The sequence below is a fragment of the Balaenoptera physalus genome (assembly GCF_965194825.1).
Source record: "Balaenoptera physalus genome assembly, chromosome: 1".
Lineage (NCBI taxonomy): Eukaryota > Metazoa > Chordata > Mammalia > Artiodactyla > Balaenopteridae > Balaenoptera > Balaenoptera physalus.
In genome coordinates, this window is record NC_138882.1 from 48,014,609 (window position 1) to 48,041,624 (window position 27,016).

The 27,016-nt window shown below is 40.1% G+C and overlaps 1 protein-coding gene and 1 long non-coding RNA gene across 5 annotated transcripts in view; both read left to right on the forward strand.

The window, feature by feature from the left end:
- The window catches only part of NMNAT2 (nicotinamide nucleotide adenylyltransferase 2), a 210,666-nt gene that overhangs the window by 27,309 nt on the left and 156,341 nt on the right, over nt 1–27,016 (forward strand). For 3 of the 4 annotated variants that reach the window (XM_082473575.1, XM_082473573.1, XM_082473574.1), the window contains exon 4: nt 17,349–17,494. The exons of the other annotated variant lie outside the window; for it this stretch is intronic. In XM_082473575.1, coding sequence (XP_082329701.1) covers nt 17,410–17,494 — 85 coding nt within the window. In that variant the 5' untranslated portion in view covers nt 17,349–17,409. The remainder of the gene's footprint in view (nt 1–17,348; nt 17,495–27,016) is intronic. 4 annotated transcript variants of the gene reach the window in all.
- Nucleotides 17,856–27,016, forward strand: part of LOC309666466 — a 62,143-nt gene continuing 52,982 nt past the window's right edge. Inside the window, exons 1-3 of the long non-coding RNA XR_014267118.1 lie at nt 17,856–18,045; nt 18,391–18,504; nt 26,298–26,381. This is a non-coding gene — a long non-coding RNA (uncharacterized lncRNA). The remainder of the gene's footprint in view (nt 18,046–18,390; nt 18,505–26,297; nt 26,382–27,016) is intronic.

Below are 27,016 nucleotides of genomic sequence, written 5' to 3' on the forward strand. Positions count from 1 at the left end.
GAAATTAACATTAGTGCAATACTATTAACTAAACTACTAACTAAATTCTGATTTCACCAGTTTTTCCATTAATGTCCTTTTTCGGCTTTGAGACCCAGTCCATGTTACACTTGGTCATTGCATCTAAGTTCCCTTAAATCTGTGATAATTTCTTAGTCTTTCCTTGTTTTTCGTGACCTTGACAATTTTAAAGACTACTAATCAGGTAGGTTGTAGAATATCCCTAAACTGGGATTTTTCTGATATTTTCTCATGACTAGACTAAACTTGGAAATGATATCACAGAGTGAAGTGCCCTTCTGATTACATCATATCAGGGGTACATTGTATCAACATGACATAACTGATGATGTTAATCACATGGTTAAGCTGGAGGCTGCCAGTTTTCTGTACTGTGAAGTTACTATTTTTGCCTTTCCATACTCTATTTGCTAGAAGAAGCCCAGTCCAGTCCATACTCAAGGAGAAGGGAATTAGGTTTCACATTCCAGAAGGATGATTATTAAAGAATTTGTGAACAAATGCTTAAACCACCGCAATAATTAATGTTCTTTTTGGGGGGGTGAGATACTTTGAAGCTATGCAAATATTCTGTTTCTTCTTAGTTTCACCTGCTAATTTTAGGGGATCTTTCTTGAAGCAATTATCACTGTGGTGCTCTAATGGTGATTCTCAATTTCTTTAATTCCTTCTATATTATTATATGGAATTCTCCTGTAACAAAGATTTGTCTGCCACCCAATTTATTTATTTATTTATTTCACTTATTTATAGCAGTATAGACTCATGGATATCTATTTTATTCTTTGAATTATAATCCAATACTGTAATTATTTATTTTGTTGTTCAGATTGTTCCAATTCTGGCCCTGGGTCCTGTGTCCTTTTGATATACCATGTGCAGGAAAGAGTTAACACAGCAGGCCAGAGGCTGCTATCTTTAGAAGGGCCTGCTTGCAAGGTTGCCCTTGGCTGGCATCTGTGAACTTGGTTTGTGAAAACTTCCCCACACTGATATGGAAAATTCTCTATACTGGTAAGGTTGTTTTGCCCACTTAAGACACTGAATACCTGTTTCCTTCTGAGAGCCTGGGATTTTGGTAGATGCCAGCCAAAGCATGCCTACATGACTAGTCCCCAATAAAATCCCTAAACACTGAGTCTTGAATGGGCTTCCCTAGGAGAAACATTACACATGTGCCACTGCATTTTCACTGCTAGCAAAGGAAACACACCTAGTGTGTCCTCTCCTGGACCTCTGGTATAGAAAGCCTGTGGGTGGATTTCTCCAGACTCTGGCCAATGTGTCTTTTTCCCTCAGTTATCTGCTGTGTAACCTTACTGTGTCATTGTGATAAATTTTAGTCATTAGTACAATAATATGTTGAGCCCTGTGAAGTCCTTCTAGCATAATACAGAATGTGTGAGCAGTCTTGGATGCCCCAAAGACCTTATCCCTTAAGGGAAATGCCTTATCCTTTATTTTTTTTAGCACTTCCTTACTTTGTGACACTACAAGCAGCTCCAGACTTGTACTTTCCTCATCCCAGCCACAGAATCAGCCATCTCTCCAAAGAGTCTTGGTTTCTTTACTGGAGAACGACAATTAGAAGCAAGGTCGGGGTGCTCCTCGCTCATGGGGTGCCATCGCTTCTAGGCCCTCCGAGCAGACAGAAAGGGAAATGTATGTATGTTTGCTAACTCAGATGTGCACACAGATTTATATTTGTTTCTGTGTCTTTCTACCTGTGTGTACACACATGGTGGATTCATACATATGGAATCAGTTTTAATCTAGAGCTACAGGGTTCATTCTGGCCTTCTCTGCTTGTTTGTAACTTCTTTCTTTGACAGTGAGAAACCTGGCTTTCATTAGCTACAATTTATTTACTTACTTGTTCAACCCTAGTATACATGCATAGTAGTTTCAGAATTGCTAACTTATACCCCTGTGAGAAACAAATTTACCAAGGAAAGTAAGGCATTTATGTACAGTTGCACTTACTTTAGCCTTATGATAGCCAGTCAAAACACATTTCCAAAATTACTTTGGTCAGCTCATTTTCCCCCATCCATTTCAGTTAGGCTATAACATAGATTTGTAATGCAGTTAGATTTGTTAGTCTGCATTCCATCCTGGGATCCTCCCACCCTTATCCCCCCACCATCCTGGTTGATTCTGAAAATTTGCATACGGTAAATTTCACTCTTAGTTTTACAGTAAATTACACCTTCTTAGACTAGGTGTAACATTCTATGGGTGTTGACAAATGTATAGAGTCACATATCCACCACCACAGTGATTTCCAACACCTAAAATGTGCCTTGTGCCAGCCCCTTTGCAGTCAACCTCTTCCCAACTCCTGGCAACCACTGATGTGTATTTTCTGTCTCTACGGTTTTGCCTTTTGCAGAATGCCAGTTAAATAGCACCATACAGCATGTTGTCTTTTAGATCCGGCTTCTTTCACTTATCAAACGCATTTAAGATTCATCTATGTTGTTGTGTGAATCAAGAGTTCATTTTGTAAAAATTGCTGAGTAGTATTCCATTGTACGGAGGTATTACAATTTGTGAATCTGTTCACCTCTGAGGACATCTCAGTTGCTTCTAGTTTTTAGTGATTATGAATAGAGCTACTGTAAATGTTCATTTACAGACTTCTATATGTACAAGTTTTTCAATTCACTTTCATAATTACCTAGGATTGGGATTGCTGGGCCATATTATAAGTGTATGTTTTACTTTGTTAAGAAACTACAAACTAGCTGTACCATTTTGTATTTCCACAAACAATGACTGAGAGTGCTTGTTGCACAGCATTTTAACCAGCATTTGGAATTGTTAATTTAAAAAAATTTTTTAGTCATTCTAGTAGGTGAATAGAGGTACCTTATTGTAATTTTCATTTTCATTTTCCTAATGATTAATGACTTTGAGCATCTTTTCATATGCTTATGTGCCATTTGTATAATTTCTTTGGAAAAGTAGCTCATCTTTTTTTGGGGGGGGGTTGTTTTCTTGTTGAGTTATAGCAGTTTTTTATACTCTAGCTCTAAGTCCTTTATTGGACATGTGAATTGCAAATATTTTCTCCAGCTCTATAGCTTGTCTTGTATTCTTCCTAACCATGGTTGTTTGTTGTTTGCAAAGCCAAACTTTGTAATTTTGATAAGACCAGTTTATCAATTTTTTCTTTTTTTTTTCTTAATAAATTTATTTATTTAATTTTTTTATTTTTGGCTGCGTTGGGTCTTCGTTGCTGCATGCAGGCTTTTCTCTAGTTGCATTGAGCGGGGGCTCCTCTTCGTTGCGGTGCACGGGCTTCTCATGGTGGTGGCTTCTCTTGTTGCGGAGCACGGGCTCTAGGCGCGCGGGCTTCAGTAGTTGTGGCTCACGGGCTTAGTTGCTCTGCGGCATGTGGGATCTTCCCGGCCCAGGGCTCGAACCCGTGTCCCCTGCATCGGCAGGCAGATTCTTAACCACTGTGCCAGCAGGGAAGCCCAATTTTTTCTTTTTATGGATTGTGCTTTTGGTGTTATATCTAAAAACTTATCACCAAATCAAAGATGATGCAAATTTCTATATTTTCTTCTAGAAACTTGATATTTCTACATTTTACATTGAGATGTATGGTCCACTTTGAGTTAATTTTTGCATAAGGTGTGAAGTCTGTGACATGGTTTTTTTTTTTTTCCCTTTCTTTTGCATATGTATGCTGAATTGTTTCAGTACCATTTATTGGAAAGACTATACTTCCTCCATTGAACTGTCTCTGCACATTGCTAAAAATCAGTTGCTTATTTCTGGCCTCTTCTGTTCCATTGATATATGTGTCTATCCTTTTGCCAATTCCACACAGTCTTGATTACTGTAGCTTTATGGTAAATCTTAAAATTGATATATATAAGTGTATATATACTATATAAATATAATGTATATATTGTATCCTGTTTACTTATAACATCTGAGTCTACTTCTGATGATTGTTTTGTCTATACAGGCTGTCAGCCTATTGTATTAAATGCATTATCTCAAAGTTTTCAAATGCGACTAAGAGTTCAAAGAGGATTTTTTAAATGTATTTATATTTTATGATCGTCTAAGATTATTCTCAATCTTGTCATATAATGTTAGTCCCCACGTTTGTTTCTAGGTGAGTTTGTACTAATGAGTAACCTAAAGTAACAGCATATAATCTTAAATGAGTGGAAAATCATGTCAGACTTCTATTAATCTGCATCTCTTAAAGTGATAATAAGTGTCCTGCATATATGGCTGTACTCATATTGATTAGTTTTACCAGTTATGTGGGCAAAACTAGCTTTTATAGTGATAAAATTAATTGGAAAGATGTTTTCACAGAAAAGTACTTTGGCTTAAGTTATTTAATAACTTGAAACTTTGATTAAAAGTGATGAAAATAACATAGTGCCAACTAATGAGTAGCAGCTGACCTAATACGTAAATTTACTTGCATCAAGTGAAGGATAAATGATGTCATGCTAATCATACAAAAGCAGTGCTTCTAGCAGTTTTAATAGAGGAGTAGGAGAATTAAATAATCTGCACCAGAACAGTTTCATATTGCAAGTGGTTATATTGCTTCGATATGGTTTTCGTCAGCCCAGTTTTAACAGGTTATTGGCAGACGTGTGGTAGTACAAACTTAAAAAAAGAATTTTGTACTAACTAGTATTTTTTCCAGAATTGTATTTTGGGGTACACTATTGAATAATGAAAAATCCAGTATTGGATTTGGAGTTAATAACAAATTCATTGTTTAAAATGAAAAGCAGTAACAATAACAACAGCCCAAATTTTAGTCAATCTCAAAATTAAATTAAGTCTCATTGCTTTCTCCCCCTTATTTGGAATTGGCACCTGAGTCCTTTGAACAGAGGCAGCCCTCTGATGTACTTAAGGAGGCAAGTTGGTGATCTATAATGGCACCAGGGCACTTGGCAAAGGAAACAAGTAGGACTTGAAATCCATCTAGAGGAAGAAGCGTCTTATCTAATTTACACAGAGGTGTCGAATGGGGTAATGGCAGCCCTACTTGAAGAATCCTTTTGTTTGCTAGGTCTGTTGTATCAGTCAGGATACATATAGTTGCAAGTCACAGAACATGTGACAAATAATGGCTTAAGCAATTAACACATTTATCTGGAGATAGATGGTTCCAGGGTTGGGAAGCAGCTCAATGATGTCATTAAAGATATATCAATATATATATCTTTTTACTTTGACATCCTTTAGTGTTGAATGTTCCTCCTCAGATAGTCATCTCATGGTAACAAAATTGTTGCTGCAGCTGCAAGATCACATTTTCATACAATTGTTTTGAACTCTCATCTCTGTTTTTAACAGGAGTAACAATCATTCCCAGGAGTAAATTACTCCTCCCACCCCAGCCTAATTTCCCTCATGTGTCATTGGCCAGAACTGGGTCACATAGCCACACTGGCCTCAAAGAGAGCTGGGAATGGCAGCCTAAAAAAAGGAAGAAGAGAATTGGCAAACAACAGTGTCTACCACACGCATAAAAGAAAAGTATCTTTCTTACCATCTGTCTCAAAGGCCACCTCCAAGTTTGGTGAGCAAAAAAGCAGCTCCACCACCCTCTTCTTTGACTCTGGAATTTCTTTCTTAAATAACTTTGCAATCTCTATATTATCACACTCATTCAGACTAATTGGAAAGAAGATAAATTGAATTAGTTTGATATAAAAATATAGAATACTTTTAGTAACTTGTGTGTCTGTCACTTTAAAGAGCACCTTTTCAGTGAGGACTGGGCTTACCAGAGAAGGCCAAGAACTAATCCTCCAGAGGAAGCGTTAAACGATGAACACTCATCACCTGGGATAAATGTATTCTTTGTACCCAAATGGCTCTACCAAGCTTCTTAAACATTTCTTTCTGTACTCCCCCCGCAACCCTGCTTAAGATGTGCATCTTTTATGTGTATGTAGAGGAGGGGCTAATCAAGGGAGCAACTAAAGGAAACTTCGCACATCCCCACAACTCCAAAATCAGGGCCAGATGCATCTGTGTTTATCATCATGCCAGTTACCCAGAGGACTGAGGACTGTCTGTCATCCTTTCACCAGATACTGAAGTGTCCTCCAGGCAGAGGAAATAAATAGTAGAACAACTCCTTTTGGTTCCCCTAATTGACTGCTTATTCATCCTTCCCTCTCCCATGCCACTTCTCAGGAGCTATTTGTACATGACTCTGCCCCAGTGGAGACAGCTCTCTCTGTTCCCCAAGCAAGACCGCTTGCCTATCTTCACTTTAGAGTAGGACTGACAAAGATGATAGGAAATATGAGAGCTGAGTGGGGCTGTGTGGAAGGTGGACACAGACATCAGGGGCCCCCTGTAAAGAAGGCATCCCATTCACCATGAGTCACACCAGAGCACTCAAAGGGTCCTGTCTTTAATGTGACCTTAGAACCAAAACTTACTCTTACTTTGCCCCAGTGCCTTTCTCTATGATGAGTAATGAGAACTCAGCCAGACTTTGAAGCACAAGAATGACTTTACTATACAGTATGGGAACATCAAGCCAAGACTATTTACAAAATGCCAATTTTACCTATGCAGCATAGAGACTGAATCCACTTTGCTCCTTAACTCCACTGCCAGGCCACTCAGGTCCTACCTCTCAGGGCTTAGTGACTGGGAAAGAACAAAGAAAGGCACCTCCTAATTCTGAGTAAGGCAAAGGTCTTGATGACTGGGCTCTACAGCCTTTGTGTTCAGATTTAAAATAGCATGGTTATCGCCCTTGACAGTCTGAATGCCTCAATTCTCCCTCATTCTTAAGCCAAAGTGATTTCTGTAGCCAGCAGCCCGGAGTAGGACACTGGAATTTGGAATCAAGGTTCTGATCTACTCACTTACTAGCTGTAACCTTGAGGAAGTCACTTAAACTCCCTGAGCCTTGCTTTCTTTCCTCAGATGAAAAATCCATAACAGAGCCTGCAAAAGCTTAGTTCACAACATCATGTATTACAAGAATCAAATAGGATAACATGTGGGAAAGCACTCTGAGCTCTAAATGGCTCCATGCATATAAACAATTATTGGATCAAGTTCTTCATAAAAACTGATTATTAATTCTGCTCTGCTATTCCCTTGTAGAGCCCTAGGGTTCTGTACTCATTTTTCTCCCTCTCTTTTCCCAGTCATCATCTAGCATTCTGCTTGATTCATCCTTCCCACCATCTCCCTTCCCCTACTCGGGGAACACACACACACAAAACCTATAATTCTTTCACCCATTATTCTAATTCCTGTCAATCAATTTCTTATTCACTGCATATTTACATTTCCAAAATAACTGCATTTACATATAATTTGCTCTTGCCTACACAAAAAGTGGGTACAGCTAGATACAGCATTTAAGGTGATGTGTCATGTAGGTTTCAATTCAGGAAACAGAAACAACTCTAGGTATTTCAAGCAGAAAGGACTAAAAACAAGGGACTATGTGCTTAGGAAATTCTTTGGGAGTACTAAAGAAACTGAAGTTAGGTGCCACCACATGACTCTAGCTTTCAAGGGCACACCGTGACAGCTGTAGTCCACAGGAAGCTGCCAAACTGCCTCTCAACACCCATCACTTCGGTGACTAGAATTTAGGGACTACAGGATGTGGGTTCTGGCTTCAAACACACATCAACAGTGTTGCTTAGCAGCGAGAGCAATAGTAAGATGGCTTTCTTATCACTTTTGCCTTCCAAATCTCACACAGGACATCCCCTGGTAGAATGTAATTAGTATCCAAAGTCTGACTGCCAGAGAGTCTGAGAAATGTTGTTTCTAACTTTTCAGGCCCTAAAGTTCAGGAACATACATAGAGGGCTTTGAAGATGGATGTCTACTTCCAGCTGACAATAACCTGTTCCAGGGTGTGACTTTATTCCTTCCAGAATGGACAACACAACCGTGGTCTAAAAGAGAGCTTGAGAGGAGAGGGGAAGAACAGGCCCACAGATCTTATAGTTACAGATCTTATAGTTACAGGCCTTACAAATACCTAGTAGGATTTATTTGGTGCAGTCCTTTTCTTAGATTTTAAGACATCCAACTCAGAATAGGAGTAAAAAATTATGCACAGAGTGGAGCCAGTCATAAGGAAAAATCATTCCACATTTATGAAACCAGTAGTTTTTGAGCCGTTGCTATGTGCCAGACTGTGACAGTCACTGGGGTATAACAGTGAACAAGATAGAAGCTGTTCCTGCTCTCATTGAAGTTTGGGGTGAGTTCAGTACTAGAAGTGCCAGGTTGACTACCCAGGTTCAAAGCCTGCCTCCCCCACTTATTAGCTGTGTGAACTTAAACAAGTTACTCGTGTCTCAGTTTCCTCAGCTGTAATGTATAATCAAAGAACCTATTATGCCTAACTGAGATTCAGTGAAAATTAAATGGGGTAATGAATGCAGAGTGCTAAGCACACTGCCTGGTACATGCTAGGGTCTGAATAAATGTTGGTGAAGAGTGTGAGCAAATCAAAAGGCAATCACCATGCCGGACACTGTGATAATGCTGTGATACAGAAAAAACCAGCACCTGTGAGGAGAGGCATTAACTCAGATTTGCGGGGCTCACAGAAGGCTCAGGAAATAAGTCGATTTAGGTTTGCATTTGCTGGCTAAGAGAGAGCATGCCACATTTGATGCCTAAAAGAAGTTCATTGTGGCTGGACTAAAGGGAATAGGGTGAAGAGAGGGGGCAGTTAGGAGCCAGATCATGAGGGGACTGTTAGACTTTTAAGAGTTTGGATAGTATTCTGAGGACCGCGGGAAGCCATTGAAGGATTCAAAGCCAGAGAGTGATACGATTTGATTTTTATTTTAGGGAAATATCCCTTTGGCTGGAATATGAAAAATGGCTTAGGGAAGGGAAAGATTACTGGCAGGAAATCCAGCCAGAATTCTTCGGTAATTAAAGAGAGAGAGAAAGGTGGCCTGAAGCTGAAAAGTAGCAGAAAGATACAGAAAAATGGAACAATTCTGGGGATATTTAGGAAGTAATTGGCTGGAAAGTAAGGTATGTGGTTTTTTTCCCCACTATCCCACCTCTTCCCTTTGTCACTTCTTTTTTTATATAAATTTATTTATTTACTTATTTACTTATTTTTTGGCTGCGTTGGGTCTTCGTTGCTGCGTGGGCTTTCTCCAGTTGCGGTGAGCAGGGACTACTCTCCGTTGCGGTGCGCGGGCTTCTCATTGCGGTGGCTTCTCTTGTTGCGGAGCACAGGCTCTAGGCGCGCAGGCTTCAGTAGTTGTGGCACGTGGGCTCAGTAGTTGTGGCTCGTGGGCTCTAGAGCGCAGACTCAGTAGTGGCGCACGGGCTTAGTTGCTCTGCGGCATGTGGGATGTTCCCGGACCAGGGCTTGAACCCATGTCCGCTGCATTGGCAGGCGGATTCTTAACCACTGTGCCACCACGGAAGTCCCCTATTCACTTCTTTATTCATTTAGATTGGGAAACAAAAATTCTTTAACAAACTTATTTTCTTAGGTAACAGATCAGTGCTGTAATAGTGGTCTCCAGATGCAGATACCCCATGCTAGTTATTTAACATAGTGGAGACATTAGTATTGCAAATTTAAGGCCACATGGATAAAAAAAGGTGGAGTGGGGACTGTATTTGCATTTGGCTTTTGCTTTGGTGACCCTCACATTCTGCAGCATAGTTTAGTGATCACCATCCATTCTCTTGTTAGGATAGTCTTTTTTTTTAAATGAGGTATAATTGGGAATTCCTTGGCGGTCCAGTGGTTAGGGCTCCACACTTTCACTGACGAGGGCCCAGGTTCAATCCCTGATCAGGGAAGTAAGATCCCACAAGCCACAGAGCGTGACCCAAATAATAATAATAATAATAATAATAATAATAATGTGTAATTGACATATAACATTATATTAGGGAATTCCCTGGCGGTCCAGTGGTTAGGACTCCTCACTTCCACTGCAGGGGGCATGGGGTCGATCCCTGGTTGGGAAACTAAGATCCCACAAAAAAAACAAAACAAACAAACAAAAACCCCCCAAAAACATTATATTAGTTTCAGCTGTACAACATAATGATTTGATTATATGTATGTATTGCAAAATGATCACAATAAGGCTAGTTAACATCTGTCCCCATACATAGTTACAAAAAATTTTTTTCTTATGATGAGAACTATTAGGATCTACTCTCTCAGCAACTTTCAAATATGCAGTACAGTATTGTTAACTACAGTTACCATGCTATTCATTATATCCCAGGATAATCTTTTGATCTGAGCTACTTCTCTAGAGCCATTGTAGAGGTAATAAAAGGTATCATGTCACACCATCTTTATCATTCCTCCTCTAGTTCCCAGGCCTGTTTTTCATGGGGGAGTTTAATTTTGGGGTGTTCGGGGTATTAGAAGTGGAACCCCAAACTGCTTTCTACATCTTCTGTGTTTGGGAAATGATGGGATTGAAATTCTAGGTTATATCTGACTTAACCAAATTGCGAGGTATTGATGTAATGGAAAAAATATTTTGTATTTTACGTCCCCTAGCCTTCATTTAATGCTCCCTTGAGCCGAATGTGTTTTCCATTTGGGTGACTTAAAGGAGGGAGGCAGAGATATTCTCAGATGCCATTTCAAGGAATTATTTTACTTCTTAATCAATTATACTTCTTGCTAAGTCTGTTAGAACTGATTTTTCTGTCTCTTGGGAAAAGAGATCTTTGGTCTCAAGATGAAAGTAATGATTTGTACATGCCCCTCCCCCTATTATCTGAAAGAAGTCATGATAAATAAATCAGCAAATATCTGAGTTAGTTGAAGAAATTTGTTATTTTTAATGGTATACAATGCTTATTGGTTATAAAGACCCATGTACTTTCTTTCTTTCACTGTGGTGCCAGCAAAATTGGCATGTTTATAATTGATAAACAGGTTTTAAAATTTGGAAACATCTTTCATTTTTGAAATATGCTTAGAATAATTAGAGAAATTATAAGTTTGAGTGAGACTTGGGAGATTTAGAGCTACAGGAAGAAGGATCTTAATCTTAGGTACTTTTTTTTTTTTTTTAAATCTTGGGGACATTTTTCATCCCACAGATGTAAAAATATCTCCTTGTGAGGAAAACGGGAGAATAATGCCAATCACTTTAGCTGTATCCCTGAAGATGTTTACCTTGAAGAGAAGGGGAGAAAACAAAGGAGAAAGAACTATACAAATGTAGAGAACTGAAGAGAATCCCAAGGAGTCATGGTTTCTCAGAATAATATTTTTTTCTCAGAATCATTTTTACCAGGAAACATGAAATAAATATTCAATACCTGACTTAATCCCAGGAACTAGGGAGCCACATTTGTGTGTGTGACTTTGTACACTTCCTATGAAGGATGATCTCTAATATTACTTTGGAACCCAGCTTCATAAACATGGAATAGTTTTACCCTGATTTGTGATGTAAATGGATGGTTAATCTGGACTAGGTAAATAGAGAGATAAGTGAGAATACATACCCACACTGCTAGACTTTACATATGCACATTTCAAATCACACCCAATAGACACTTAAGCCTGCCCATCAGAACAGATATTTATTGCAGGGAAGGTTCTGGGTTGGACGGTCTGCCTTGAGCCATTTGGAAACTGAACTGGCTGGAGCCGATTGCAAGGTTTAGGTTGTGGGAGAATGACTCAGGTTCCTTTTCCAATTAACCAGTTGTTGGAAGCTTGAAATATTGGACCAAATTATATTACCTAAGTTAAAATAAGCACCCCTGAGAATAGATCACGATATATATTAAGGTACATGTATTATGCAAGGGTTGACATTCCTATTTCTATATCTTATGGACCAGCCTTGGAATCTTCACTGAGAATAAATTTGTTGTTAGTATGTTTTTTGGTTTGTGTTTTCATTGGTTGATATATATATACACTATTAGCGCATTCCCAAAGCCATCACCCCCTAAGATTGGAACTGCCAGAAACATCCTTGACAAACTCATCAATAGAAACACTGAACACTTAAAAACAGTAGGTATTTTGTATGGAATAACTGTGGAGTTTGACCTAAAGCTGAGGATATACTTTAAAAATAAAAACCAAAAAAACTCATTTACTCACACATGGTCTTATTTGATCCATATAGGACCCCTATAAAGCACACAGGGCATGTATTATGTTATAGTAGTCCCCACTTATCAATGGGAGATACGTTCCAAGACCCCCAGTGGATGCCTGAAACTGGGGATAGTACCAAATCCTATATATACTATGTTTTTCCCTATACGTAAAAACCTATGATAAAGTTTAGTTTATAAATTAGGCACAGTAAGAGATTAACAACAATAATAATAACATAGAACAACTACAACAATATACTGTAATAAAAGTTATGTGAATGTGGTCTGTCTCTCAAAAATTTCTTCTTGTACTCTATCACCCTTCTTGTGATGATGTGAGATAATAAAACACCTACATGATGAGATGAAGTGAGTGAGATGAATGACATAGCATTAGGCTACTGTTGACCTTCTGAGGATTTGTCAGAAGAAGGATCATCTGCTTTGGGTGATCCTGGATCATCCAGCCATGACGATGTCTATGGTTAGATGTCAGGAACAGATTATGTTGGTGGTTGGGGGTCCCAGGCAGGATGGAGGCAGAGGGTGTGAGATTTCATCATGCTAATCACAACAGTATGTAATTTAAAACTTATGAATTGTTTATCTCCAGAATTTTCCATTTAATATTTTCAGACAGAGGTTGACCATGCATAACTGAAACCTCAGAAAATGAAACCGAGGATAAGGGTGGGCTACTGTATTTCCAGTCTTAGCAATAAATGACTTGCCCAAAGACAAACAATTAGCAAGTGACAGAACCAAGATTTGCTTTCAGTGTTTTTATATTCCAGTTCCTGAGCCCTCTTTGGGGATACACAAATTAGAGATAAGCACAAAGAAAATTACAAGAGACAATTAGAATCACAACCAATTAATCTAATCTATAGAATTTAAACTGTTACTTAAGACATAACCTACAAGACTGAAACATATTTATTGCATTGTGCTACAAATTCACGTTTCATTGTTACTCTCTCAGCACTGGGCTGGTAAAAAAAGATTTTTGTACTTGATTCATTGGTAAGTATTTATTGACCACTGTTCTGTGTGGGAATGTTGAATTGGACTTTTTTCTTTCTTTCTTTTGATGAAAATTAACTTGTAGAGTTGAGTGAATGTCCAGTCATTCCAGCAAGTTACATTGAATTTTGTTGCCTACTTTTCCATTTTTCCTGGGTAAAGGAGGGAAAACCTGACCACTTGGTATGGCAATTCTCAGTCTGTTCTTCAAACCTCTGCTACAAAGTTCCATTCTCTCATTTATAAAGTAGGTATCACTTATTGACCATCTATTATATGCTAGGTGTTCTACATTACTGGTAATCTTCACATCTCTGTGGTTTGGTGGGTATAGTTATCCCCATTTTTATGAATGCAGTTAGTCCAGGCATACCTCGGAGAGATTGCAGGTTTGGTTCCAGACTACCACAGTAAAGTGAATATTGTAATAAAGTGAGTCACATGAATTTTTTGGTTTCCTAGAGCCTATAACATTTCTGTTTACACTATACTGTGGTCAATTAAGTTTGAAATAGCATTATGTCTAAAAAAAAACAATGTACATACCTTAATTAAAAAATACTTTTTTGCTAAAAAATGATAACCATCATCTGTGCCTTCAGTGAGTCGTAATCATTTGCCTGGTGGAGGGTCTTGCCTGGATGTTGATGGCTGCTGACTGATTAGGGTGGTGGATGCTGAAGGCTGGGGTAGCTGTGACAATATCTTAAAATAAGACAGCGATGGAGCTTGCCGCATCAGTTGACCCTTCCTTTCACTTGAACACTTAGAGGCCATTGTAGGGTTATTAATTGGCCTAATTTCAATGTCACTGTGTCTCAGGAAATAAGGAGGCCCACGGAGAGGGAGAGAGATGGGGTAACTGCTGGTCAGTAGAGCAGTCAGAACACATTTATCAATTAAGCTTGCCGTCTTATATGGTGTGGTTCATGGTGCTCCAAAACAATTACCGTAGTAACATCAAAGACAACTGATTGCAGACCACCATAACAAATATAATAACAATGAAAAAAGTTTGAAATACTGTGACACAGAGACCCAAAATGAGCAAATGATATTGGAAAAAAATGGTGTAGATATACTTGTTTGACTCAAGGTTGTCACAAACCTTCAATTTGAAAAAACGCCATGTCTGTGAAGCTTAATAAAGCAAGGTATGCCTGTATAGCATAGCAGTGAAACAAGATGAAATAGTAGGCTTGGATCAACAGCAGGGCCAAACTAAACAGCAGGGCCTCAACCAAAACTACCAGGGTTTGAATTTGGCTCCATACTTACTAGGACCAGTTATTTCATTTCTCTGTTCTCCCTTATGCTCATCTCTAAAATGGGATAAAATTATTTGAACTCATAGAATTATGGTGAGTGTTAAATGAATTAACATCTGTAAATGGCTTATAATGCCTGGGCTTCTATTGATATTCAGTGAATGTTAGCTACTGTTGCTAATTTGGTGTGCCCCGGGGCTGAATCTGAGGGCCTCTTTTCTTCTTTATATGTATATATCTGTTACTCCTTAGGTGACCTCATTTAATCCTTTGGTTTTAAATATAAAACTATACTGATGACTCCAAAATTTATACTTCCTGCCAGAATGGTACTTTTCAAGTGTAAGTCAGCTCATGTAACTTCTCTATTCAGAACCCTCCAGTGACTTCCTATCTCTCCCAGTGAAAAAGCCAAAGCCCCTAACCAGGGCCTATGAGGCCCTATATGATCTGTCCTACTTTTCCACATGCTTTCTTTTCTGCAGCCATACGGGTGTGCTTGTCGAAGACTCTCAAACACTCTTGCTCCTCAGGCTCTTTGCACTTGCTGTTCTGCCAGGTATGTTCTTCCCCAGATATTCAAATGACACATTCCTTTACTTCTTTCAGGTCCCTGCTCAGATCCCATCCTATCAGAGAGGCCATCCCTGACCACCTTGAATAAAGGAGAATTTCCCTTTCCTTTTCTTCTCATCCAGCTTTATTTTTCATTATGGTATCTGTTACCATTATGTTTATTTTATTTTATTTTTTAATGGTCTGTTTTGCCCTCTAGAATGTGAGCTGTATTAAAGCAGGGACTTTGTTTTGTTCACAGCCTCTAAATCAAGTATCTGGCACGTGGCAGACACTCAGTAAATATTTATTGCCCAGCTAATCAGTGTCAGAGTTTCCTACCCAAGTCAGGCTCCCCTCAACATCTCCTGCTCTTCTGCCCCACTAATCTGCATCCCCTGTGAGGGAAGATACATCAAATTACAAATATACATCAATTCTTAGGACTTATCTTTAAGCTGGAAATTTTATGCATATTAGGATCAATTTGCTGTTCAGCATAATTTAACAAATATTTACTGTACACCAACTACATGCTCTTAAATAAGAAACAATGACCAACCCACTAAAATAGGTAGAAATTTATCCAAGAATCTTGAAGCCCAAAAAAGGTAAATATTTGTACTTGTGGATCTCTAAGTTCAGAATTATTATGTGTACCTAAATCTAATACAATGCATATGTCAATTATAATCTCAATTTTTTGAAAGGCTATTTTAAAAAAACTCAAATTATTAGGTTTATTTATTGTCTCAGAATAGAACATTGGTCATCCCTGGAACTTCCTTTCTCCATCTTTCTCACTCTCAGCCCACTCATTTACTTAAACCAAATTTCTAGACATTTTCCTAGATTTCTCTTTCCCTCATCCTTCACATCCAATCCATTTGCAAAGACTGTAAACTTTATCTACAAAACTTATCCTGAGACCATTTGCTTCTCATCAGCTTCAGCTCTATAAAACCTAGTCCAAGGACAACTGCACCTGCTTAGACTACCAGGAGGATTTCCTAAATGCTTTCCTTGCCTTCCCATTTTCCACCTAGCAGCCAGAGTGATCTTATAAAAATGTAAATTACTTATCACTTCTCTGCCTAAAAGCTTCAGTGGTTTCCTTTCGTTATTCCTCTCTAAGTTATTCCTCTTAGAAAAACATCCAAACCCTACCCTAGCCTACAAGCCCTACTTGATTTGGTCCTAATCACCAGTCCAATCTTCTGTCTTAGCATTTTTCCCATTATTCATGCAGTCTGGTCACACTGGCCTTCTTTCATTTCTAGGAGCACAATGAGCCCTTCCCTGTCCCAGAATACTTGTACTAGCAACTCCTTGTCATTTGGGTCTCAGTTTAAATTTCACCACCCCAGAGAGGCCTTCCCTAACTTCTTCATTTCAAGTGGTCCCCTCTTCTCCATTCACCCTTTGTTCTATCAGAGAGTGCACTGCATTCACTTATTGTGCATTGCACAATTGCCATCTAATATTTCCTTCTATGTTTGTTTATTGTCTATCTCCTTCCAGTAGAATGTAAACTTGATGAAGACAGGGACTTTGCTTTATCAGCAGTGTTTATAACAGAGCCTAACACATAGTGGGCACTCAAGGAACACTTGTTGAATGGGTAAATCTTTGTCTCAATTTTGATAGCTTATGTAAGATCACAATAATTTTCTAGCACAGCTTTAGTAACTCTGTCACATCCATGTTCTCATTGCTTCAACCCACAAAAGGAGCAGTATGCCAGGGGAGGGATTCAGCTTCCCCCTACCTCTTGGCAACCACTAGGTCAACCTCTGGACTCAGTTCAGTAGTTCAAAACCATGAGATAAGGGGGGAACGACGGGCAGAAATGAATACTCCTGAAGTGACCAATTGTCATTCCCCACTTAAAATTTTGAGGAGAGAAAGAAAACAGTTCTTAAAATCGAACACTTTTGGAGTTGGAAATGTTCGAGAAAGTAGGTGTGGACAGAAAATGTTAGATTGGGAGAGGAAAACTAATTCAGAAGGAGGTAAGAGAAAGAGCTCACACCATGCTGATGGTTGCCTGTCAGTGCTCAGGGTTCTGGGCTTGGGTACCACATCTCGACTTATAGATAAACACTAAGGAAGAGAGCGTGATGGGGTGGGGTGGGGTGTGGGTGAGAGAAAGGGAGGAGAGGGAGACCAGGGCGAGAGGCGCGAAAGAAGCTAGAAGGAAAAGAGGACGGAGCTTAGCAATACAAAAGCAGCCTCGGATCCTGCCGGAGCTGCAAGCGTTAAGGGGAGGCGGGGAGTGACGCGGTTTGCGTCTGGAGCGGCTCCTTGGAGTCCCCAGCATCCACCGCCGGAGCCTCGCCTTCCTTTCTCCCTCTGCAGACGTATCGAGACACAAAAAGAGAGGCGACCCCTGGACCAGCGCGAGGGACCCACCCGCACCATGACCGAGACCACCAAGACCCACGTTATCTTGCTCGCCTGCGGCAGCTTCAATCCCATCACCAAAGGGCACATTCAGATGTTCGGTGAGTCCTCCCGCCCACCCCCGGAGACTGCTTCCGCCTCTTTCCTTTCCCCGGCACCTGTGTTTTCCAGGGCGTCTGACGGTAAGGCGAGTACCCATCTGGAGAGGTGTGCTGGCCGATCCAGCTGGTGGGAGGTCAGCCCCTCTATTCTGGGCTCCCGGGAGGGGACGCAGACTGTGCTTCCGAGGCGTCACTCGCTCGGGCCAGACCCTCCTCGCTGGGGGCCAAGGGGTGGGGGAGGGGAGGGGCCGGAGGGGAGTGTTGGTTCGGGTCGGTGGGAGGTCGAGGTTTGAGAACTGGGGTGCGGTGGTGCGGTGGTTTGGCTACTTGGCCGGTGAAGATCGGGATGGGGGCAGAGGTTGGGGCGCGGAGAAGGCAGAAGGGGGTTAGAGATAACGTGCTGTTTGTTTAGGTTGGGCCGAAAGCTCGAAGGAGTTAATGATGTATATGCTTCAGAGACACAAACACACCCAACACACCAGGAACAGGGCTGGGCTTCAAGGAGATTCGTTTATGGTTTGGCTGCTGGTTCGGGGCGGCCCGGGGCAAAGGTGTGAGGGTTATGGACAGTGGATTGCCCGCGCGAGGTGGATGGCTTGGTGAATGTGGAGGTGGGGAGCAGGGGGCGGGGGCCTGGGCTTGGCTGCCGGGACCCGCCGCCTGGGAAGGGGAGGGGGCGGGGCGGTTGCTGCGGGCTGCCCTTTGCGAGCCGGTGTTGAAGGATCGGGCCCAAGTTGGCTGAGGCTCTGCCCAGGTTGGCGATGGCTCCCACGAGGTTTGAGGCGTGCGAGTGTATGTACGACTGTGTGTGTGTGTGTGTGTGTGTGTGTGTGTGTGTGTGTATGTGTTTGGGGGCTGGGCGGGGCGAGGGCGCATCATCGCGCGTGTTTTTCAAGGAGGCTTTGTGGCGAAGAGAGAGACTGAGTGAGCGGGGGCTCCTGGCTGCTGGCTGGGATTCAGACGTGGCAAGGGAAAGGTGATCGTTGCCTGCCGGAGATCTCGGGCCACCGGTGGGTAAACGGCGGGGCTTCGCTGCTGCTCCAGGAGGACCCAAAGGCGCGGGGGCTTGCGCGTTTACACCCTGAGGGAGGGACGCGGAGGTCACTTTAGAAGCAGGAATTGAGAAGTTGTAAGTCAGGATGCTTTTCTTCTGGCAATGAGAGAAACGAGAAGAGGAAAGCGAGTGGGCTAGGGATGGATGAGTGAAGGGTGGGAGGCCTTGAGCCGGCCGGCCAGCGAGGCGCTATCCAGAGACAGCGGTGCTGAAACGCAGGGCGAGCCGGAGCCGGCTGCGGGCACAAGTGTTCACCCGGAGCCTGAGGATTGCGTGGGCCCTCCTAGGGCTGTTTAGTGAAAGCCACATCATATCGGTAAAGACTGGGCGAGGTGGCTTAGAATAAAAATATTCCTCTCTTAAACCTAAAAGGTGAGTTGAACTGGGCACCCTTATTAAAAACCTCATGGAAAGAATATACTTTGAGCAGAGTGCAGATCAGATAGGCACATTTATAGGATCCAAGGAGGGTGACTGAGGTAGCCATCCCTTCCTCACCATACTTTCGCTTTTAAAAGCATTGTATCAGGAGCTGGTGCCAACTTACCTATTAAATAAAGACTTTTGTTCAAGCATCAAAGTAGACTAGAGCATCTCATCAGCCTTCTAAGGGAATATCAGTGCCCTGAAAACACTCTCCTTTCACTTTCTTTTGATTCTAGTGTCTTCACCCCTGTCCTTCTTTTCTTCTCTGTCTGTATTTCCTCTAGCCATTTTATGTGGCTGTACTTTATTCCTCTCAGTTGCCCAGACAGGGAGGGACTTTCCTCTGGAACTCCTTGGCTCTAGTAATCTTTAGAGGGCCAGCAGGTACTCCTCCTTTCTTCCTGGGACTAAGGATGTGCTTAATTCCACTTGTTTTGGATTGCAAGAGGGGTAGATTTAGATCGAGAACCAGGGATTTTGTCTTGCAGCTAAAGAGAGTTTAGTAATAGTGACAAAGGCTTTTGTTAAGTTGATGCTGACCTGCCAGTTCTCCATGAGTTTAGAGGAGTGAGTATATGGAAATAGGTATGGATTACAGCAGGGAGGTTTAGACATAGAATAGGTGAAAGGAGACTTTGACAGTAGTGACTTTTGCTTGTTATTGGAACTGAAGAAGAGGAAAGAATATCAACTTTTGAGTGTCCATGAGTTATGTGTAATCCAGAGAGCAACATGGAAAGAGGATACGGTATGCTCACTGTGGCTTTAAGGAGTTTATAACCTAATGAAGGATTTAGCACATATACATTGAAAAGGAAACAGGAACAAGAACACAAAATACATATTAAACAATTTTTTTTTTTGGTAGAATCTCTTATGGGAATCTTTGAGCTAGTAATAAGTTTTGTAATTTATTTTTGTAGAGCAGCTTCTGATCTACAAAGCATTTTCATCGTGTATGTCACTTATTCCTAATAAGAAGCTTACGAGAAAGGCATCATTATCTCCATTTTACAAATGAGAAACTGATGTTCAGAGGCTAAGTGGCTTTCTTAAGTGGCTTAAGTGACATGGAGCGTGGGTGGTAACATTGAGACTGGAACCCCGCATTTCTGATTCCTCTTGAATAGGCCTTTGCACTGTACCAAAAGCAGAAAGAGCTGCTCACTAATCTTCTGACTGAATGATTCCATGAACTCTATTTCCTTCAAACATATACTAACAGAGATTAGAATTAAATTGCCATCAACTAAATGAGATTCCTAAATATGCATTTCCTTAAGAGCTCTTTCCCATCTCTAAAGAAACCAGGCATCCATGAACTATTTTCTCCTTTCAAATGGCTTTAACATTTTTTTCCCCAACAATACAGAAATAATTAATGCAATAAAATTATCAAACTTTTAAAAGATGCCTGCAATTTGTAATAGAAAAAAAGTATAAAGATGCAAACAGGACTTTGAAATTAGACACCTTTAATAGAGCTTCTCTATTTTGAAATACAATTGCTTACCAAAGAAAAAAGAGACTATAAACAAAACAAAACAAAAAAGTGTCATTCAGAACTAAAAACTCAGTCTTCATCTCTGTAAAGTAGTACTTGTACAGTTCTCATTATTTGTAAAATATTTTAGAATGAGCTTGTCTTTTTATTCTGAAGGGGGAGTTGATATTATTTCTACTTGTGGCTATGGGAACATATAAGAAAAAATTAATATTAAAAAAATTTATTTATTTACTTATTTACTATTTATTTTTGGCTGTGTCGGGTCTTAGTTGAGACCCGTGGGCTCTTTCTTTTGGCGTGTGGGCTTCTCTCTAGTTGTGACGCGCGGGCTCCAGAGCCCATGGGCTCTGTAGGTTGTGGCCCGGCCCACGGGCTTAGCTGCCCCGCGGCATGTGGGATCTTAGTTCCCGACCAGGGATCAAACCCGCATCCCCTGCATTGGAAGGCGGATTCTTTACCACTGGACCACCAGGGAAGTCCCGAAAAAATTAATATTTGTGATAGAGGTATTTGACACATATATACTTAACTGTGACTAAAATGTTTTCAGGACTTCCCTGGTGGCGCAGTGGTTAAGAATCTGCCTGCCAATGCTGGGGACATGGGTTTGATCCCTGGTCCGGGAAGATCCCACATGCCAAGTAGCAACTAAGCCCCTGCACCACAACTACTGGGCCTGCACTGTAGGGCCCATGTGCTGCAACTCTTGAGTCCATGTGCTGCAACTACTGAAACCCACATGCCTAGAGCCCGTACTCTGCAACAAGAGAAGCCACCACAGTGAGAAGCCCACGCACAGCAACAAAGACCCAACGCAGCCAAAAAATAAATAAAATTTTAAAATAAAATAAAAAATAAAATGTTTTCAGGGATGAGTAAAAGTTTTTGGCAAAGCAGACCCATAAACCAGCCGTGTTTTATTTCATGTTTGCCTTATTACATACAAAGATAACATGAGGCTAGAAGGTTTTTTATTTTTACATGTAAGTTCGTAGCTATTAAGCATGTAGAGATTATATTTCAGTACAACTTTCTTTGCATTTGTATTGCCAATATTTATCGATAAATATACCACTGGTAGATCTGATAGTAAGTTTGAACAGGAAAGTAAGAAAGGTCTGATCAGATTAACTTCTCCATAAAAAATAAAGGAATTGAGGGACTTGATCACGGCAGAAATGTATCCTGTTTTTTGATGATTCCAAAGTAACTGGATTTTCCAGTTTTTCTACTTCAAAATATTTTTGGTTTGAACAATTGGGTTTTTTTGAAAAACTATTTGGTTTTTTGAAAAGAGACATAATCTAATTCTGTTTCTCTTAAAATGTACTGAAGATGGCTTTCTACTTGTGAAATTGGAATTGCAGCTCCTATTGCTACAACTAGAAATCATAAGAAAAATGAATTTGAGTTTCTACCAATATGTAGAGAACAGTCTAAAACTGAGAAACTGTTTAGTATGCTTGAAATGCATATTTTAAAAAGCTCATTAAGCAGTGTGGTACTTATACTTTTGCACCACTATCTCATTTGATTCTACCCTGTAACCTAAACTGGGTGATATTATCATCACCCTTTTACAAACAACAAAGCAGAGGTACAAGTAAAAGTCATTTGGTACAGTCATAAGCAAAAGTCAGAATAGAACTAGTTTCCTGATATCCAGGCTGTCTCTCATCAAAGATTTTTTTTTACTCCTTTAATTGCAACAGCATTTATGAAAGAGCGACTGAACTTAGTTATCAACAAAGGGTAGTGAGAACTTTATAAATTGTTTTCCTTTGCGACACAGGCCACCAACAAAATATATTCAATAAAGATACCTGTTCCCAATATCTTATGCTTATAACAAGGAAAAGCTATTTCTTTTCTTAGTACTCATATATTTTCCATTTAACTGTGCCGCTAGAACATTTCTTCCACCACTCCCCCCACCCCTCCTCCTCCACTCTTCTGTTACCACAACTAGCTCCTACTCATCTCTCAGATTTTAGCTTCAACAGTACTTCCTCAGGGAACCTCCAATGACTCCTCAATTAAGTATGGTTACCCTTACTGACATTTGACATTTGATCCCACAGCACCTTATACTTTCCATGCCATAACTCTAATCTCATTCTGTGTTTCATGACTATTTGCCATGCTAGACAATAAGATTTATTAAGACAGAAACCATGCCTGGTTTAATCATTGATTTACTTCCTAGTACCTAGCATGGAGTAAGCTCTCCATAATAGTATAACATAATAATAATTGCAAATAAAGAGTCTTTGCTTCATAATAGTTGCTGAATAAATTAAAAATAAATGAATGTCATTCCAGGTGGAGGAATCAACCATGCATAAAGGGCTGGGGTGATGAGACAGAGAGCCATGACATATTAGAACAAAAGAAAGTTCAGGATGACTCAAGGAGGAGGGGATTGAGAAATAAGACTGGGAAGTTAGATGGAAATCTGATCAATTATGAAGGCTTGTAAGTCATATTAAAGAACTTAGATTTTATCCCAATGACAGTGACAAAATATTGCATTTTTTTAAGTAAAAGGATGTCATAATCATATTGTTAAGATTATGATTTAATTGAATTTTGAACGTAAACTGGTGAAGGGCAAGGATGGAGATGTAGTGAACAGATGGGCACCTATTTCAGCAATACAGAGTTCAAGTCAGAGAAGACTGTCACCTTGCTCAGGTTGGTGGCATTTGGGATGGAGAGTGAGTGTATTTGAAAATATTTAGGAGGTAAAAGAGATCCTTATTTGGTGATCTGATGGGTGGGTGATAGCAAAGTAGTCCAGGGTAACTGGCAGGTTTCCATCCAAAGTGGATGAATAGAGAACATTGGAAGAGAAGCAGGTTTGGGTTTGGTGGGGAAAGTGAAGCTTCATACTTCTTACTCTAAGATTTTGGAAATAATGTATTCTAACCAAGTACTAATGCAAAAGAAGGAAATACCTAAATTCAAAGTCTCTTTGTAACCTGGGACGTCTGAAACTTCTAATGAAAGCTCCTAGTAGGTTTTATTTGGATTACTCAAAATTCTTCATGCAAGAAATATATTGAAATTCATTAACATTATGGAAATAAAAAGATAAAGAATTTGCCAGCTTTTTTATAAACTATGAGATGGGAGAAAATCAAGGTCCTAAAGTTGACTCTTTTATAATGTTGAGGATGTGAGATTGGAAACAGTTGATGCAGTTCAAAAGACCATTCCAGAACTTGCCCATCACTATGATGATGGCTGTAATAATATATTTAAGTGGCCGCTTGGGAATTCTAATTCACTGATAAGTTGAATGTCCTCTAATGGAAACTTATGGATCACTCATGGTGGTTTCACTGGCGAGAGCTGTGTCTGCTCATGATGTGAGAATAATGGCTGAAAAAGAAAATTTAGATATTTTTGTCCACATGAACAGGTAGTTTGATTTACTTTCTCCTGCTGAATTGATTGACAGAGCCCCACGTGGACACAATTATGCTAATTATGATAGGCAACTCTCCCATCTAGAATGCATCCCAAACCAAGGAACAGGATATAACCAAGAAGGTTGATGTACTATGAATTTTGAAATGAAGAAATATTAATTTTCAGATTCTCTTCTCTTTTTGTTTTCCTTGATCTTATTCTACATATCCAACCCTTTATGCTTAGAACTATCAGAATTAAGAGGTTCATATGACTTTTAAGAAACAGTTCAGATTACTGCTCAGTAGGAACCTCCTTTAAAATGTTATAAGTCTCAAGAGAAACACTTCTACACAAATTTCCAGTTTTAGACCAAGTCAAATGAACAGCCTAAAATGCAGAGGCAAACTAAACTAAAAACATAACCGGCAAACCCTCAGGTCTGGATCTCTCTCTGTTTCAGGGAGATCCTCAGACAAGAGAGGAAAATGCAAAACTAGACGGATAATCTATATTTTCTGTTATTTTTCTATTAATAGGTAATAATTGTGAAAGTAGTCTATGCATGACTGGGAAAGAGAATGAAAACCCTGTTTTGAAAGTGTTTCTTTAAAAAGATTCAAATCTAAATTTTACAATATCATTGTCCTCTCAGCCACCAATACAGTGTTGTGTATGTAGTGGGTGCTTAATCAATATTTAATGATACTATGAAATACACACTTTCTAGTAGAGTTCTCGTTCATTTTTAAAGAGTTTTCAAATCATCCTGAATTGCTCAAGAAAGATCCTAAGGGCACAAAGGAATGCATTAAATATTTTTTAAACACCAGTTTAAAAAAAAAAAACACTCAACACACAAAATTTTGGTTAAACAAAGGCATTTAAAATAATTCTTAAGGATCTGATCTAACAAACTAAGAACTGGGATATAGGAATGCATTTTATAGAGAATTACACAACTTTATTTATGGATGTGTTCCATATCTCAATATATGTAAATGCAGCATCAGTTTAAAAAGAATAAAGTTTTCCATCGCCAGAGGTTTTCCAATCATAAGCATTCAAATGCATGGAACACATTTTTTTTTTTTTTTTAAATACAGTTTGGCAGATAGCCTCAGAAGTATTTTAGCCTAAAAAAGATGTTTGGTGGCTTACATGGTGTGACTAAGGCCATCCTCCCGGCTTTGGCTCCCTCCTCCTTCTGTACAATATCTCTATGATCTATGAACTCTGCAGCAAAGGCAAATATTATAAACATTACCAGCATCATCACCTTCCCCATGATCATTTTAATAATGGAGTTAACCTTATTTGAACTTCTTTAAAATCTACTACCATTAAACTGTCTTCCACTAAATCTATGGCATAATTCTCTTTAGTTCTGAACAAGTGAGCCAACAAGGAAAATTCTTGGAATTTGGGGGATAAGGGAGTACGAGGAGGAGGTAGAAAATGAGCAAGGCTCAGAGGCTAACCCCAGGAAGCGGTAACAGCTAAATAGCACTCTTTCTCTGCTCTCTCTCCTGCATCATGTTGCCTCCGCGTGGGTCACTATGCTGCTACATATTGACCTCACTTAATACTTTCCAGACAGTAGGCGGGTGAGTGAAGTATAGCCCCTAGATAAGGCTAAATGCTTATAGTTTTTCTCTTGTTCCAGTTGCTTAGGTCGAAAACCTTGGACTAATGCTTGATCCTTCTCTCTTTGCACATCCCATCTATGGCAGCAAATGTTTTTGGATCTATCTTCAAAATAAAACTCAGACCAATCACTTTTTCCCATCTACAGCCCTGCTGTAAGCCACTGTTACATTTCATTTACATCATTGCAATAGCCTCTTAACTGATCTCTCTGCTTCTACCCTTGGCCCAATACTAAATTCTCAACAACATAGCTGAGTGATCCTTTTAAAATGTAAGTCAGATGTACGTCAGATCATGTTGCTCCTTTGCTCAAAATCCTCCAATGGTTCCCTATTTCATTCAGGGTCAAAGTCATTTTAATGACCTACAAGGCCTCCATGATCTGCCACCTTTCCCCCTCCTCCCCCTACCTCATCGCACCTCTTTCCAACCTCATTCTTAGCCAACTTCACTGACCTCCTTGTCTTGGCCTTAGAGTCTGCACTGAATGTTCTCGCTGCCTGGAATGCCCTTCCCCCATATATCTCCATGTCTAATTGACTCTCTAAGTCTTTGTCCAAATGCAACCTTCTCACTGTCTACTTGGCAGGTCCTACTCCCCTGATCACATAGTTTAAAATCACAGCTCACACACTGCCAGTCCCCCTTGTCATGCTCTACTTATATCTTTTCCCCTTACCTCTTATCCCCTTTTAACAAAGCATGTTATTTATCTGTTACATTTATTGTTTAATGTCTGTCTCCCCAACTAGAATGTGAGCTCTTCAATGGCAGGGATCTTTGTTTACTCTGCTCACTGATGTTTCTCATGCTCCTAGAAGAGTTCCTGGCACAGAGTAAGTGCTCAATAAATGTCTGTTGAATGAGTGAATGAATGAAATGTTAGAATTACCTACCACCCTGACCTTAAGTCTAGATTCTTTCTGTGGCAGGAAGGGTAGAGTCCTAAGAGGACTCAGTGGGTGTTAATTCATTCAGCAAATGTTTATTGAGTTACGAATGTGCCTCTGGCACCATGCTAAGCCTCAGGGATATGAAAATTAAAGGCATTCCTTCTTATGCCTCAGGGAGATCATCTTCTGTAGAGGAGATAAACTACACATAGCAGTTCAGGTCATAGTGCTATAAAAAGAGGGGAGGTTGACGTAAAGTGAGAACATAGAAGAAAAAGTGATCACTCTAGACATGGTGGGAGGATCATCAGGGCAGGTATTAGTGAGAGTGAGCTTGAAGGTAGGAGCTGCCCAGTGGACAGGACGGAGAATGGCATTCTGCGCTGAGAGCTGGGTATGTGTAAACGCCCCAAACATCATGGCACATTAAGGGATCTCCAGGGAGCTTGTTAGATGACTGGAGTGCGGGCGGGGACAGGAAAGGGCAGGAAATGAGACAGCCAGAAAACAGGTTTTGGCAGGGGTGGAGGGTAGGCACCAAAGAGTTTAGACTTTACTCAGCCCTTTTAGTGATGGGC